This window comes from Pithys albifrons, chromosome Z (assembly GCF_047495875.1).
Source record: "Pithys albifrons albifrons isolate INPA30051 chromosome Z, PitAlb_v1, whole genome shotgun sequence".
Classification (NCBI taxonomy): Eukaryota; Metazoa; Chordata; class Aves; order Passeriformes; family Thamnophilidae; genus Pithys; species Pithys albifrons.
Window position 1 is genome coordinate 76070861 of NC_092497.1, and position 15725 is coordinate 76086585.

The 15725-nt window shown below is 41.7% G+C and overlaps 1 protein-coding gene across 1 annotated transcript in view; it reads left to right on the plus strand.

Annotated features, from left to right (window-relative positions):
- ROR2 (receptor tyrosine kinase like orphan receptor 2) overlaps positions 1–15725 on the plus strand; it is a 164640-nt gene that overhangs the window by 97035 nt on the left and 51880 nt on the right. The window contains exon 2 of the mRNA XM_071580260.1: positions 9916–9978. Within this exon, the coding sequence (XP_071436361.1) occupies positions 9916–9978 (63 nt within the window). The remainder of the gene's footprint in view (positions 1–9915; positions 9979–15725) is intronic.

A 15725-nucleotide genomic window follows, 5' to 3' on the forward strand; every position in this document is an offset into this window, starting at 1 on the left:
TACATATATACAATGAAATATTACAAACTCTTCTCACTCAAAATTAGGGCCCCTTGTGGTACACAACATGTTCCTCCATCTTTTTGCATTACCCACCAAGTGCAACCAGGTCCTTGAACAAAAACGATCCCTCGGATGGGTGTGCCTTTGAGGTGGGACTAACCCAAACAGTCTTTCCTAACATACCTCACATATGGACCACAGGGACTTTATCTCCATCTACAGTATTCAAGAGTTCTGATTGGGCAGGGCCAGCTCAATTGATGGAGTCCCGGGTGTTGACCAACCAGGTGGCCTTTACCAAATGCAGCTCCCAGTGTTTGAAAGTTCCCCCACCCAACGCCTTCAAGGTGGTTTTCAGCAGTCCATTACATCGCTCAACTTTCCCGGCAGCTGGTGCATGGTAGGGGACATGATACACCCACTCAATGCCGTGCTCTCTGGCCCAGGTGTATATGAGGCTGTTCTTGAAGTGGGTGCCGTTGTCAGACTCTATTCTCTCTGGGGTGCCATGTCTCCACAGGACTTGTTTCTCAAGGCCCAGGATGGTATTCCGGGCAGTGGCGTGAGATACGGGGTATGTCTCCAGCCATCCAGTGGTTGCCTCTACCATGGTCAGCACGTAGGGCTTGCCTTGGCGTGTTTGGGGAAGTGTGATGTAGCCAACTTGCCAGGCCTCCCCATACCTGTATTTCGACCACCGTCCACCATACCATAGAGGCTTCACCCGCTTGGCCTGCTTGATGGCAGCACATGTGTCACAGTCATGGATAACCTGTGAGACACTGTCCATGGTTAGATCCACCCCTCGGTCACGAGCCCGTCTGTATGTCTCATCTCTGCCCTGATGACCAGAGGCATCATGGGCCCATCAAGCAAGAAACAATTCACCTTTATGCTGACAATCCAGATCGACCTAAGAGACTTTAGTCCTGGCAGCTCGATCCACCTGCTTGTTCTTACGATGCTCCTCATTAGCCCGGCTCTTGGGTACATGAGCATCTATGTGACGGACCTTCACGCTCAGCTTCTCTACCCGGGCAGCGATGTCCTGCCACATCTCAGCTGCCCAGATGGGTTTCCCTTTGCGCTGCCAGCCGGCCTTTCTCCAACACTCCAGCCATCCCCACAGAGCATTGGCCACCATCCACAAGTCAGTGTAAAGGTAGAGTCTTGGCCACTTCTCTCGTTCAGCAATATCCAAAGCCAGCTGAACAGCTTTCAGCTCTGCAACCTGACTTGATCCACCCTGTCCTTCAGTCGCTTCTGCAACTTGCCGTGTAGGACTCCATACAGCTGCTTTCCATTTCCGGATTGTCCCTACAATGCAGCAGGAGCCATCTGTGAAGAGAGCATATTGCTTCTCCTCTTCTGGTAGCTGGTTATATGGTGGGGCCTCCTCAGCTTGTGTCACCTGCTCCTCTTCTTCTTCAGAGGACAATCTGAAACTCTCACCTTCTGGCCAGTTGGTGATGATTTCTGAAATCCCAGGGCGATTAGGATTCCCTGTCCAGGTTCGCTGCATGATCAGAGCGATCCACTTACTCCATGTGGCATCAGTGGCGTGATGGGTAGAAGGAGCTTTTCCTTTGAACATCCAGCCCAACACTGGTAGTCGGGGTGCCAGGATGAGCTGTGCCTCAGTGCCAATCACTTCTGAGGCAGCTCGAACTCCTTCATAAGCTGCCAGGATCTCTTTCTCAGTTGGGGTATAGCTGGCTTCAGATCCTTTGTATCCCCGACTCCAGAATCCCAGTGGTCGTCCTCGAGTCTCCCCAGGTACTTTCTGCCAGAGGCTCCAGGATGGGCCATTCTCCCCGGCTGCAGTGTAGAGCACATTCTTCACATCCTGTCCTGTCCTAACTGGCCCAAGGGCTACTGCAAGGGTAATCTCCTGTTTAATCTGCTCAAAGGCTTGTTGTTGTTCAGGCCACCACTGGAAATAATTTTTCTTCCATGTCACAAGGTAGAGAGAACTTACAATCTGACTGTACTCAGGGATACGCATCCTCCAAAAGCCCACAGCGCCTAGGAAAGCCTGAGTTTCCTTCTTGCTGGTCGGTGGGGACATAGCTGCTATTTTGTTGATCACCTCTGCTGGAATCTGGTGACGCCCGTCTTGCCACTTCCCTCCTAGGAACTGAATTTCCTGAGCAGGTCCCTTGACCTTACTTAGTTTAATGGCAAAACCAGCTCTTAAAAGAATCTGGATTATCTTCTTTCCTTTCTCGAAAACTTCCCCTGCTGTGTTCCTCCATACAATGATGTCATCGATGTACTGCAGGTGTTCTGGAGCTTCACCCTTTTCCAGTGCAGTCTGGATCAGTCCATGGCAAATGGTGGGACTGTGTTTCCACCCCTGGGGCAGTCGATTCCAGGTGTACTGCACCCCCTTTCAGGTGAAAGCGAACTGCGGCCTGCACTCTGCTGCCAACGGAATGGAGAAAAAGGCATTGGCAATGTCAATGGTGGCATACCACTTGGCTGCCTTGGACTCCAGCTCATACTGAAGCTCCAGCATGTCCGGCACAGCGGCGCTCAGAGGGGGTGTGACCTCATTGAGACCACAGTAATCCACTGTCAGCCTCCACTCTCCACCAGACTTTTGTACTGGCCATATGGGGCTATTAAAGGGAGAGTGAGTCTTGCTGACCATCCCTTGGCTCTCCAGCTCACGAATCATCTTGTGTACGGGGGTCTCAGAGTCTCGGTCAGTGCGGTATTGCCGACGGTGCACTGTGGCTGTGGCCAGAGGTACCAATTGTTCTTCAACTTTCAGCAGTCCCACAGCAGAAGGGTCCTCTGAGAGGCCAGGCAAGGTGCTCAGCTGTCTGATTTCCTCCGTCTCCACAGCAGCTATGCCAAAGGCCCAACGCAGTCCCTTTGGGTCTTTGAAATACCCATTCCTCAGGTAGTCTATGCCAAGGATACATGGGGCTTCTGGACCAGTCACAATGGGGTGTCTATGCCATTCCTTCCCAGTCAAGCTGACTTCAGCTTCCAGTACAGTCAGCTGTTGGGATTCCCCTGTCACCAGAAATAGAGATGGATTCTGCCCCGACGTATCCTGATGACATTAACAGGCATTGTGCACCAGTGTCCACTAAAGCTTTGTATTTCTGTGGGTCTGATGAGCCAGGCCACCGAATCCACGCAGTCCAATAAACCCGATTGTCCCTCTCCTCTACCTGGCTAGAGGCAGGGCCCCCCTAGTTCTGGTCATGGTATTCACTGCGCTCTCCCTGTGAATATGACCGGGAGGTTCCTTCAAGAGCGTCAGGTATAACACCATCATTCCTATACTGTCTGGAGCCTTGCCCACAAGAGACTGGAGCAGCCTTCAAGCTTGAAGAATTCCCTGCGTTAGTTGTGCCTCTTTGCAATTCACGTACCCGAGCTGCTAAGGAAGAGGTGGGTTTCCCATCCCACTTCCTCATATCTTCTCCATGCTCATGGAGGTAAAACCACAGATTGCCGCGTGGAGTGTACCCTTTCTCCTTAGCTGGAAGACGCCTGTTTCTGATGGCAGAGACTCTCGTTTGTTCTGGAGAGATATGGAAGAGTCCTTCCTTAATCTTCTCTTCCAGTTCAGCCAGTTTTGTTTCCACAGCTGAGACGTGGACTCGTAATGGAGCAGTGACAGTGTCTTCATAAATCCTGAGTTTGCTGACCAGTGCACCCACCTTGTCTTCTCCCTCTCTCCACTGCAATGTTGCAGGGTAGCGAGAATACATTTCTGGCCCAAGTCATGCAAATTTTAACCACATCTCAGATGTGCACTGGACACCATCTGGACTTTTAGGGAATCTCTCATCCTCTGAAAAGATTATCTCCAGTACGGCTAATTCCCTTAAGCACCGGATACCTTGTTCCATCGTGTTCCACTGTCCTTGCTGAACGTGGAGGTTCTCCTTAGAAAGATATCTCTCCCTCATGCTTGACAACAGTCGCCGCCAGAGGCTGAGAGTTTCCTGTCTCTTTCCAATGCCCTGATCAATGACCACATCTCGAGGCAGGGATCCCAGCTGCCTTGCCTCACTCCCATCTAGAATTGTATCATTGGCTGCAGCATCCCAGATTCGAAGTAGCCAGGTCAAGATGGACTCATTTGCCTGTCGTGTGAACTCTCTCCGGAGCTCACGCAGCTCTCCCAGGGATAGGGACCGGGTGATTATTTCTGGCTCCATTTCTTCTGCTTGAGGTGAAGGTCCTGACTCTTCCTTGTCATGCACTATACGAACTGATTTGGTCTTTGATTTTCTTTTCTGGACAGGGGCAACTGCTATCGGTTTCTGTTGTCCTTCTGGCTCCACCATGGTTTGTGTGGACATGGTGGTGGTTGATTTGTTTCCCTTTCTCTCTGGCTCAGCTGTGGTTTGTGTGGGCATGGTGCTGGTTGATGTGTCTCTTCTCTCTGGCTCAGCTGTGGTTTGTGTGGGCATGGTGCTGGTTGATGTATCTCTTCTCCTCTCTGACTCAGCCATGGTTTGGGTGGACATGGTGCTAGTTGATGTATCTCTCTTCCTCTCTGGCTCAGTCATGGTCTGGGCGGACACGGTGCCTGTGGATTTGCTCCTTTTCTTCTCCTCCTGATGATGCTGTACCACACCAAGCAGTGTGCGGTAGGCAGTGGCCAGGGCCCAGCAAGTTCCTGTGAGCTGCATATCTCTGGGACTACCAGAGCATCTTCCTTTCACATAGCTTAGCATTTTGGCAGGATCCTGCAGTTGTTCTGGGGTGAATTTCCAGATCATTTGAGGAGAGAAGGTCTCCAAATACTGGCCCATATCTTCCCACTTCCCATGCCACTCAACATCATCCGCTCCCAGGGCAGGCCTCCAGCAAGCCTCCTTAGAAAGCCCAGTTCTGACCCTAAACATGGTGTATACAGTACAGAGGAGACAAAGCAACACTAACAGCACTAACAGTAGGATTATGCTGTCCCTAACATCAAAAGGAAGCTCAATATTTTCAATGATTGTTGTAGCAGAGGTGAAAAGGTGGAAGTAACCATCTCCACCTGTTTTCCCCACAGTCTGGGTGCTATTTTTAATGAGACCCCAGAGGTAACAACCCAAACCAGGACAGGCACACCAGACTGAATATACATTCACAATGAAATTCATTGCTTCTGATGTTATGACAACATAAACATAGTATATTAATAAAGCAATTTTGATCCTTCTCCCTGGTATTAAAGAGAGCATCAAAATAGGCACATGGTTCCCCATGTGTCGAAATATGAACAGGCCCAGATACACCATCCACATGAATACATCAAGCAACATGGTAGTCAGGGAGTTTCTGTTTCCAAATACACGAAATGAAACTGTAATTCTGACTTCTCTCTCGTGGCCCCACGCTGGATGCCAAAAGATGTGCTGGTTTAAAGGTGAACCAGCAGGGGAAATGAACTCACCACGAGAGAGATTATAAGTCAGAGCTAAAATTTAATAATAATATTACAATAAATACACTGACACAAAAGGGAAATTGCTTTCAACTCACAAAAACCCAGCAATATAACACAATGTCCTGGGACACAAACCCAAGGGGGTTTGTTTGCCCTTGTGCTGACACCCCTGTGGCTCCCTCAAGTCCAGAGCAAAAAAAAAAAAAAAAAGAAAAACCTGTTGGTGTAGGCAAGGGCTGTAGTCTGGGCGACAGTGGTGTTCTCCTCCTGTTGAGGTCCTGCTTCTCCTCTGGATCTTACGAGAAGTTCCTGAGGTCCTCTAACCCACCACTTATGTACCCTCAGGGAGCACCCAGTCCCTCCCCCTGGGCAGGGACTCACACAATGGATGATTAACTCTGGGAGCCAAGGGGTATTGTTGAACTGTTGATGGCCCATTAGCAGCTGCGCCCCCTCAGGCTGGGTGTGAAGGTGCTAATGACTCCCTGGGGAGCTGCTGCTAATGGTCCATTGTCCTTGGGGAATGAATAGAGGGGGTAGAATACACAACTTTTATCACGCCACACACGGTGCTAACTGGTCCCTCCTGCTGAACTAGGACAGTGCAATGCTATGTCTTGGTTCTGATGGTGACAAGAAGGAAGTAGTGAAGTAAAAGTGTAAGAAAATATCTAGGTTCATTATATTACTCTGTGCTGTGTATTTGCCTAGCCTTCAACTAATTTGAATTCATGCGCTTTGCTGCCATAGGATTTATGTGAAATAGTTAGGTCGGAATGAACTTGCACAGTCCCACCTGTATCCCACGTGAACTCTGCCTTCCGTCTAACTACCTCTTGTCAGAGAAAACTTAACTTTGTTTCAGCTTTGTTTTGAAATTAATTGTTGCTATTTTTTTCTAACATTGCCATTTCTTTTACAGAGAGATAGGTACATCCACTCTAAGACTCTCTTAACTCCATAGACCTTTACTGTCATTGAATCAGCCATCTCCTTCTCAGAGTAACTAATCCTAGCAGCTGTACAAAGCCTGGTTTATAACTAATTATTGTCACTGTTCTTCTCTGAAAGTCTTCCAACTCTTTTTGAGATGAGAGAGCCTCAACAGCACATGTTGTTCAATGATCTCAGTATATGAGAGAATACTTATTACTGCTGTGAGTTGGTAATATCATGTCTAAGGTTCAAATACTTAGCACTTCTTATCAGCTTTTAATAACAACAGTGAGTTGCTGTTGCTCTGCCAGTATTGTGTTTTGCAACTTTATCTTTTTTCTTAGCATTATATGACAGTGCTGTGTATGTTATAGATATAAAAGGATGTGACAATCTGATATACTTGTAGCATCTACAATTAGTTTAATGAACAATTATGTCTTTTCTAGCACTAGCTTTTCACTTATCAGGACTAACAGTGAAAGTGGGACTCCTAAAATTACTTTGTGAATTTCTTTTTTCCCTTCAGGCAGTGGAACAGCTCATAAATATTCTGCCAGGAAAAGATACAGAAAGTAGGAAGAAGAAAAGCAAAATGGGATACCCTTATGGAAATACTGATTTAACAGAGTGGGAGAAGGGGCATAAGTTAAAAATCAGGTGTAGACAGGAGCGTAATTGTGTAGAGGTTTTCAAACAAGAATAAGCCTGCAGAAAGCTGATGATAGTACATGATCAGGGATGCATCTGTACTACAGTGAGGGAAATTGACGGAATTATTAGCTGTAGAGGTAAACACCATGGATTCAATCATAGAAGGAAAAACATACTAAGTCATGTAAAATCAGAAAGTATTGAGAATAATATTCTACAGGAACACACAACTTTTTCCTTTAGGTTTTTGACTCTGTAATTTTTTAATCCTGTTTAGTGCTAGGGGAAAAGGCTTTATTTTGTTGTAGTGACTTGTTGGTTATCTTATACAGAAACATGTATGGTGTGAAAAATTATTCACATTGGTAGTAACTTTTTGGTTAAGTTACGATACAGAAACTTTGGGAATAAGGTTGGAATTTTTCATAAATGTGGTGGAAGTGGGATATACATGTTTCTTTCAAAAAAGCAAGTTTAAGTGACAGATCTTGTTTCTATTTATAATTTGCAAACTACACAAAGGATTTAATTTTAAATTTTCTTGGTTCTGGAGACTTTAATAAGTGGAGTCTATGGTTTGTAATTGTTCTCTGTTAAAGCACATCTGAAAATTAGTGTTTTTCTGAGCAGAAACATATCATGCACAAGAGTGAATCACACAAAACTATTATTGAAACTTTTTCAAATCAGCATACTTTTGTTTCTTTCCAACTTTGTTTTGAAAATCTTAAGAAAAAATTAAGAGAGATGAGACTAGGACGGATGGATTAGAGAGGGAAGCATTTATCTGAACTTCCAATATTTTTCTGTTGTAAAGCCCCACTAAAATACTGAGGAAAGAGAACAACTATTTTGAAGTTTAACATGTGGTATTGAATAGAAGTGCTGTTCAGATCTTGGGCAGTCTGGAGACTAGAGAGCCACATACTGAGCAACCAAGTGTCCCTAATATGGGCTTCTACTAATAATGTTCTATCCTGTGGATACTAGTGGATTATGTTCACCATATAAGCTAACTACATGTACTTGTAGACTAAGAAACTAAGAGTTTTTCCTACTCTTATTTTTACTTGATTGTCTCATCTTGAATTTATCTTCCTTGTGACCAGTAAATGCTGCTGTCCCATTCTAAAGCTAGCGTGTGACATAGAGGAGGAGGAGCGAGGGAACAGAGGTGCTACCCCTTGTTAAGAGCAAGATGTGACGTATCCCTGAGGAAATTTGACAGACTATGCCTATCATGCGTTCACTGCTTCATAACAGATCAAAAAAATCAACAGAACTTCTGTGCAGTTAAAAGTCAGTCACTAAGTTTGTACCATGCCCTCAGGCATATGGAGACACATTACAGTGGGTTTTAAAATGGCAATTTAAGATGTGATCAGCTTGGCCACCCATTTCCATTTCTACTTCCAGTCTGCAGATGAATACTATCTATCAACTCCATTGACCAGTGCTGGGAGTAGCAGATGATGTCTGCCCAAGCCTTAGTTGCTCCAATTTGAAAGAATGTGTTACCAGGTACACAACACCATCATCACCATCACTCTAATTGAGGTCTCTGGGAATGAGAGCACAAATCAAGTGGAATCTTTACTATTGTCAAGCAAGGAACCTCAAACCATGGGAGATGAAGGGAGAGATGAAGCAGTGACAAGGTGGCAGGACTGTGCCAAAATAAATACTTTGAGACCCAGGCTGTTGTAGAGAATCTCTCTGATCTCTTTGTTTCACCATGTAAACTTAAAGGCAAGTTAACTAAATCAGTTCTTAAATAATGTGTCAAACACAAAGGGGAAAAACAAGAAGTCTCAGTTATTTTCTTTTTTTTTTTCATAATGTGGTGGAAGATAGGGATGGGGCTATTTGTATTTCTTCACTGTAACTTGCAGTCAGAGTGGTGTTGTAGGATGCAATTTGAAGAAAGGGTAATGGGGACAAAAGTAAGAGAGGGAGCCTTTTTCCTAGTTTATTTTACCCAAAACAATACTGTTGACACTGCTAACAGATCTACAAACCACAGATATTTCACTTTAGATCCTTATGACCTTAGATATGCATGTTCTCTTGGTCATATGACAGGGTTGTAAGGAATTTTGATAATTAAATATATATTACAAAATGAAAAAAAAGGGGAGGGTTTTACCATTTTAGAAGTTATTTTAGTTAAAAACACATCTCCAGCTTTATCTGGTGTAGAAGCCCAGCTCTGTTCCTTATAACATCATGTTTTCAAAAGGGAGAGTGGAAAGTCAGCTCCTGATTTATAATGGTCAGGGTTTAGCAAGACCTGCAAATGCAAAGGACTATGAACACACTGTCTGCTGTCTGCTAATGTGTTAGATAAAAACAAGAAAGACAGACAGAAGATGTCTATGCCTTTCCTTATGCCTTAAAATATTTAAGTAACAGTTACTATGTTTTCATTTGTGGAAGATATCTTTTAGGGATGAGGCTGAGAATAGGATAAGAAAGTCTGTAACAATGATGAGTCTGAACTCTGGGGATAGGCTCTGAATTACTGTTATGTAACTTCAAAGGAAAAATGTCATTTTGCAACTGAGACTGTCAGTAAACCTCAGGTACTACTTAATTTCCTAAGCCAGAATTTCTTAAAGGAAATGCTTCCATTCTTTGTAAAACTCTATGAATTTTATTTTGGTAAGAACTGGAAAGTAGTTTTTAGTGCTGCTCATATTTGCCAAACACAAATTCACAAAGTAAATTATTGTAAAGTTTTCTAACTTACAGTGCATAAATGCTGACCTTGTTAGTGTATGTTTCTTGTGTGTTACTCTGGGAACAGAATCTGGTCTGAATGAGTTTGCTGAACTTACTGTCATAATGCTGTTTAACAGAACGATTAATTCAGAATGTCAGTTCAACAAAATCTCCTTTTTTTTTCTTCCTAGGTGAAATGGAAATTCCAGATTCAAATGTGGATGGACTTGAGAGACCAATTCCAACACCTAAAGGTAAAATATAGTTTCTTTTTCTTCACTCTGCTTAAATATAAACATATTTTGGAAAGGACCATCAAAATCCTGTTATTTTATGTTCCCTTGATTTACCTGTTAGTACAAGTCTGTAAGAAAGGCAACCTTGTGTCACTTAATACTTCTGATTCCAAGCAGGAATAGCAAGGTTAAAGGAGTCTATAAAAATTAATTTTTAAGAATGTTGATTCCCCCCACACAGAGGGATTAGATGTTTGATACAAACAGAGAGGGCTATTATTACCTTCCTAGTGTATTTTATTTCACATTGTTGCCATGAAATTGATTTAATTTTTAGACTGCTATACTTGGCCTCTATAGGCAAAATTTAAGTATTGGTATATCTAAATAACTTTGCTAGCCCATGACTATAGAAGAATACTTACTTTTAAGTAGCTTTGAGCTGTAGTGGTTTGTGGTTTGGGGTTATTTTTTGTTTTGTTTTGTTGGGTTTTTTGTGGTTTTGTTTTTGTGTTTGTTTTTTTAACTGACTGTAATATTAGTATTCCTAGTAACTTATTAGTTAGCATAAATTTCATGATAATTTGTCACTGGAAACTATAGATCCAAATGTTACTTTTGGATCTGAAAATGCACATATTTACTGTAAATTGTGATTCCAAGCAATATGGATCAAGACACTTTCAGTGTTCTACCTGAAGAATGGCATTTCCTCACTTGTAGTGTTGATTTTCCTTTCTTTTTATGGATGCACTGCATGTAATAGTAATGTCAACTCTCATGCTTAGAAAAAATGTCAACTAATCATGTTAACATCATTAAATGAGCACATGCTGAAGTCTACAAAGCTCTGTGATGCTTCTCAGATGTTGTTCTTGTAGTTTCTCTTTCAGGACAACTTTTTTGTGAGGGTACCTTGGAATATAGTCTCTCTTCTCACAGATATCTGATATCATGTAATCATTATTGTGCTTCATCTGAATACCAGCTAAATTTCTCACCCTGACTATGCGTATTAGAAATTGTTTACAGATTCTTCCTTAAATTTTGTCCTTAAATGGTTAAGAAAAGGTTGTGTTTATGTTTGCATCTCTCTAGCCACCTTGTTACTGATAATTGGTGTGGGACTGCATCCCTCCTATTCATGAGGAAGACCTGTTACACTACTTTTCTTAACTCTCCCACTTTCCAAAGTTCACAAATTATTTTAGAGGATTAAAATTTGTCATCTATTATGGGAATAAATCTCATTAATAGTCATTCATGTCAGTAGCACTCTATACTACTGATTGTTCTATTCACACATATTTTCCCACTGCTTTTGATGAAAAAAGGTCCATGATTAATGTTTAACTGCATCTGAGCAACTTATTTACTTGCAAATTGGCTTCACTTTTCTCTTTTGCTATGTCTGAGCTTTTAAGGGTACAGTCACAAAAGTTTGAGTTTTTTTCATGTGACAGTGCTTGGTTAAATTCTTACTGAGAGAGAAGTAGTAGTTATTTTCTTTTTTTGCAGAGCCACAGGCAATACCTGTCTGAGGAAGTAATTAATCACATCTGCAACATTTCTACCTCATAAGGATTTTGCATTTCCTTCAGGAAAAAAAGAAATAACAAGAAAAAACACAGACCCTTGTTCTTAAATGACTCATTGGTATAGAATCAGTTGTTAGTTTCCAGCATGTCTGGTCTGGAAATGGCCTCATTTTCCTCCACTTTTATTTCTGTGGCTACAAAATTCTCCAGACAAGCAAAATTCCCGAGGCTGAAATTTTTTGTTGTTTTAGGTGAAATGTTAACCCTTGTGTTTCTCTGTTGTAGGAAGGTAGTAGATTTTGTTTCAAAAAACATTGGACAGTTCTACTTCAAAGTTTGTGCTTACTATCAAGACAACCGGAAAGAGTTCTTCAGCTTCTTCCATCACATCAATCTTCTCTCCTTCCTTAAGAAATCTTTAGTTATTCTGATTTGCTTGTAACTTCTTTTTCTTCCTTTTTCTTCTTTTAGAATAGACCCCAAACATATCTGAAAATAGCAGACTTTAATAATATCCAAATATAAAGCCACTTGAGAAGTACCAGTACTCCTCTAGAATCCTTCATAAGTCCTGGTAGATAGTTCTGTCTCAAGAGAAATAGCCAGGTTAGGGGAACTATTATTCCTGCAGGTGAAGCTGGCCTTCTGACAATTGATGAGAATGGACCTTGACTTGCCAGGGCTTTGAGAAGAATTTATCTTCCCGTTTCCTTTAAGTGAGCATGTGAAAGACCAGAGGAACACTGTCTGAGCAATGTTTCACTGAAAACCAGAGAAGAGAATTGAGCATTAGCTGTAGAAGAAACTAGGTCTTCTCTGGAATAAAAATAAAAGATTTTAACACAATTGACCTCCCAGCGCAACCAGTCTTAGCAATGATGATAATTTCCCCAATCTTATCTTCAAGCAAGCATTGCTTACTGTCTTTCTGGTTTGAAATGAACACTCTATCCAAATTTCCCTGGATCCTAAAAAATCTCTGTCCCCTGCTCAAGAGGCAGGACAGTGTCTGCTCCATGCTTCCCTTTGTAAATACCCAGACTTGCTGCCTGCCATGTCTTCTTTGACCACCTTCCCACACTTGGCCAGCTTTTCCTGACAATGATGATGTGGAAGAAGGTCATGCTGGGGAAGGAATGATGTTCCCTATCTCTCTCACTGCAGGAGATAGTCGGCCTAAGCAAGGCCAACAGAGAGCTTCCCTTTCTGAAGCCCAGGAGAGTGAAAGAACACATCTGTTAATCACAAATAAATGCAAGAGCTGTGGCACAAGCTGAAAAAAAAGGTTTTTTTGGAGATGAACAGTGTTGATGCATCTTCACAGAGGGGCCTACTGCACTCAATCTTGCAATCTCAAAACAAGCCTAGGGAAGGTATTAAAGGGTAAAATATTAATTCCTCATGCATAGATGAGCTGCCAGGAAAATCTTGCATCATAAATGATGTATGTTGGTGAGAATGTTTGAGTAATACACTTTAACAGTTAAAGAAATGCATGAGTAAGTGCAACCTGAAATAGCAGAGCCATTTAGTGAGCAGAGTTGCTCCAGGAGGCATTGTGTCTCAAGCCTCTGACCTTAACTGTGATTTTTGCACAAGTCTGCCTAGGAACATTTTCTGATTCAAGAGATACTTACATGATAAATCCAATTTTTTTACTGGACTATTATTCTTGCTTTGACTTGACTTAAAGTAACCTGTCAGGAACCAGTCATATATATTCTTAAAGTAGCGTCTTTTTATCGTCATGACTGGTGACCCAAAAAGCCGTCCACATCCCAATTGCACTATTGTGCCCCTCCATTGATCTGCTCCTCAATGGCCAGTAGCCTAGGATGGGTAGTACCTGTCTATTCACATTCTCATCTGGGAGATTGGAAATCAAGAAAACAAAACCATTCCACTTCATAGAACTCGGTTCCTGAGCTAGATGAGATCTTCAGTTCTTCAAGTATGAGAAATTACTGTTCAAAAATAGTTTTCCTTCTCCTGATAGATAAGAGAGCTTAAGCCCACTGACTTTGGAGGAGGGGATAATGTGTGCTCTGTGACATTATTTCAGTGCTAATTCTGCTTCATTCCTGGATTGTTTTTCATTCCTTGTATCTAACGACATTTCAAGAGCATGTAAACCAGATCAATTTAGTTGACCTACTTCTGGGTGCATTTTTATATGTTGAGATAAAAAACCAGTATGGAAGATGAGATGTAAATTGGATTAAATTAGTCTGTAAAGGTATCTGTTCATATGGAAATATTAGGTAGCAGTATATAACAGTGTAGTTTTCTTAACTACTCATATGTATTCTGGGAGACCTGATAACATTGTTTCCATTTCCTAACCTGGCTCCAATATATTGTAAATTGCTCTTCTTCATATTGTGGTTAAGGAAAGCAAAGGGATGAAAATTTGGAGAGACTGGTTTTTATTTAGGAAAATGTTCTTTGCAAGAAATTGTGACTCTTGGACTTTCATTTACTCTCCTTAATGGGATGGTGTTTCTCAGTGTATTTTCAGTTCTGACATATTCATGGAAAGAGTCACTTTACTGGACTCTACCACCTGCCAAAATATTACAGTGTCATCCATGTCGCCTAAACTCTAGTACTTAGAGCAATGTTGTTACACATACCTCTAGAAAGAAATGCTTTAAATTTCAGGAATTTTAATGTATGGTTTCTCTTATTATAGCCTTTGGTTCTTTTTAAGCCCAGAACACTTTGCAACTCTTTGATATTCTTTATAGATTATCCATCAGTTCTGTGAACACTTTATGCTTAGTTCTATATCCATAACACAGTAAATTTTTGAGCAGTGTTGTTTTCCTCAGATTCCTTCAGAATCAAACATTCTATAAGCTAAACTATGCATCCTAGGTGAAAAATTATGTCTTGTTATAATAAATTTTGACTTCACTTCTCATGGAAATATAGTTTGTTTAATTACTCAAAATATGTCCCCCAAAATCTTTTGTGTTGGATATAAATTTCTATTAGTCTTAAAATGCCATTTCAGAAGGTAGTGATTTGAAAGAGCTGTGGTGAGAAAGCTCATGTTCTTTTATTTATATTGTCAAAAAAATGAAGAATCACAGATCAATCAGGTTGTAAAAGACCTCTGAGATCATCAAGTCCAACCTATGACCAAGCAAATACCACCATGTCAACCAGACCATGGCCCTGAGTGCATGGACAGTCTTTCCTTAAACACCTCCAGAGACAGTGACTCCAACACATCCCTGGGCAGCCTATTCCAATGTCCAATCACTGTTTCTGTGAAGAACTTCTGCTTAATGTCTAGCCTAAATCTACGTGACACAGCTCAAGACTATGTCCTCTTGCCCTGCTGTTGTTTGCCTGGGAGAAGAGGCTGATCCTCACCTGGCTATAGTCTCCTTTCAGGTGGTCACAGAGAGCAATAAAGTCTCCCCTGAGCCTCCTCTCCTCCAGACTGAACAACTCAGCTCCCTCAGCTGCTGCTCATAAGGCTTGTGCTCCAGACCTTCACCAGCCTTGTTGCCCTCCTCTGGACATGCTCCAGCACCTGAAGGAGTTTTTTTGAAGACACAAATGAAAAAAGATGAAGAGGGAAGAAAAAAAGAGAACAAGGAGGATTAGGGAAAAGAAAATGCCACACTGAATTTTACACGAATCATAATACACATATTATTACCAGGGTTTTGAAATGGAGATGTTTTATGCCATGAATCTGAAAAAGCTCTAAATTTTATGCAGTTATGCAGACAAAATATATTTGTCCTTTAAAAAAACATTTGATTTTAACTTCTGTAAGCCGTGATGTGTTGTGTAATACCAAACTTGTGGCTTTATGGGCTTTTTGGCTGTTGGATGAAGTCATTTAAATAAATATATATGTCTTATAGAGAAATAGTCTAAAAAGTGATAAAAACATAACATACATGTAATTGTTAGTACTTGGTCTAAAAGGACAGTATTATCTTCAGGTATCTAGCAATTTATGGCTCAAATTTTCCTTTCTTTTTCTCAGAAATTGGATATTCAGTGTTTGTTTCCCTTGTGCAATGCAGAAAGAAAGGTGAATCAACTTGGATGGGAGACAAAATGGATGATTATCTCATAGCCTCATTATCTCAGGAACACGGAAAGATGTGAAATTCAGTATAGTATCATAGATATTGCCACTTAGTCCATGTGTGAATTTGGGAAGTCACTTAAACTCCCCTTGCCTTAGTTTCCTCATTGCAA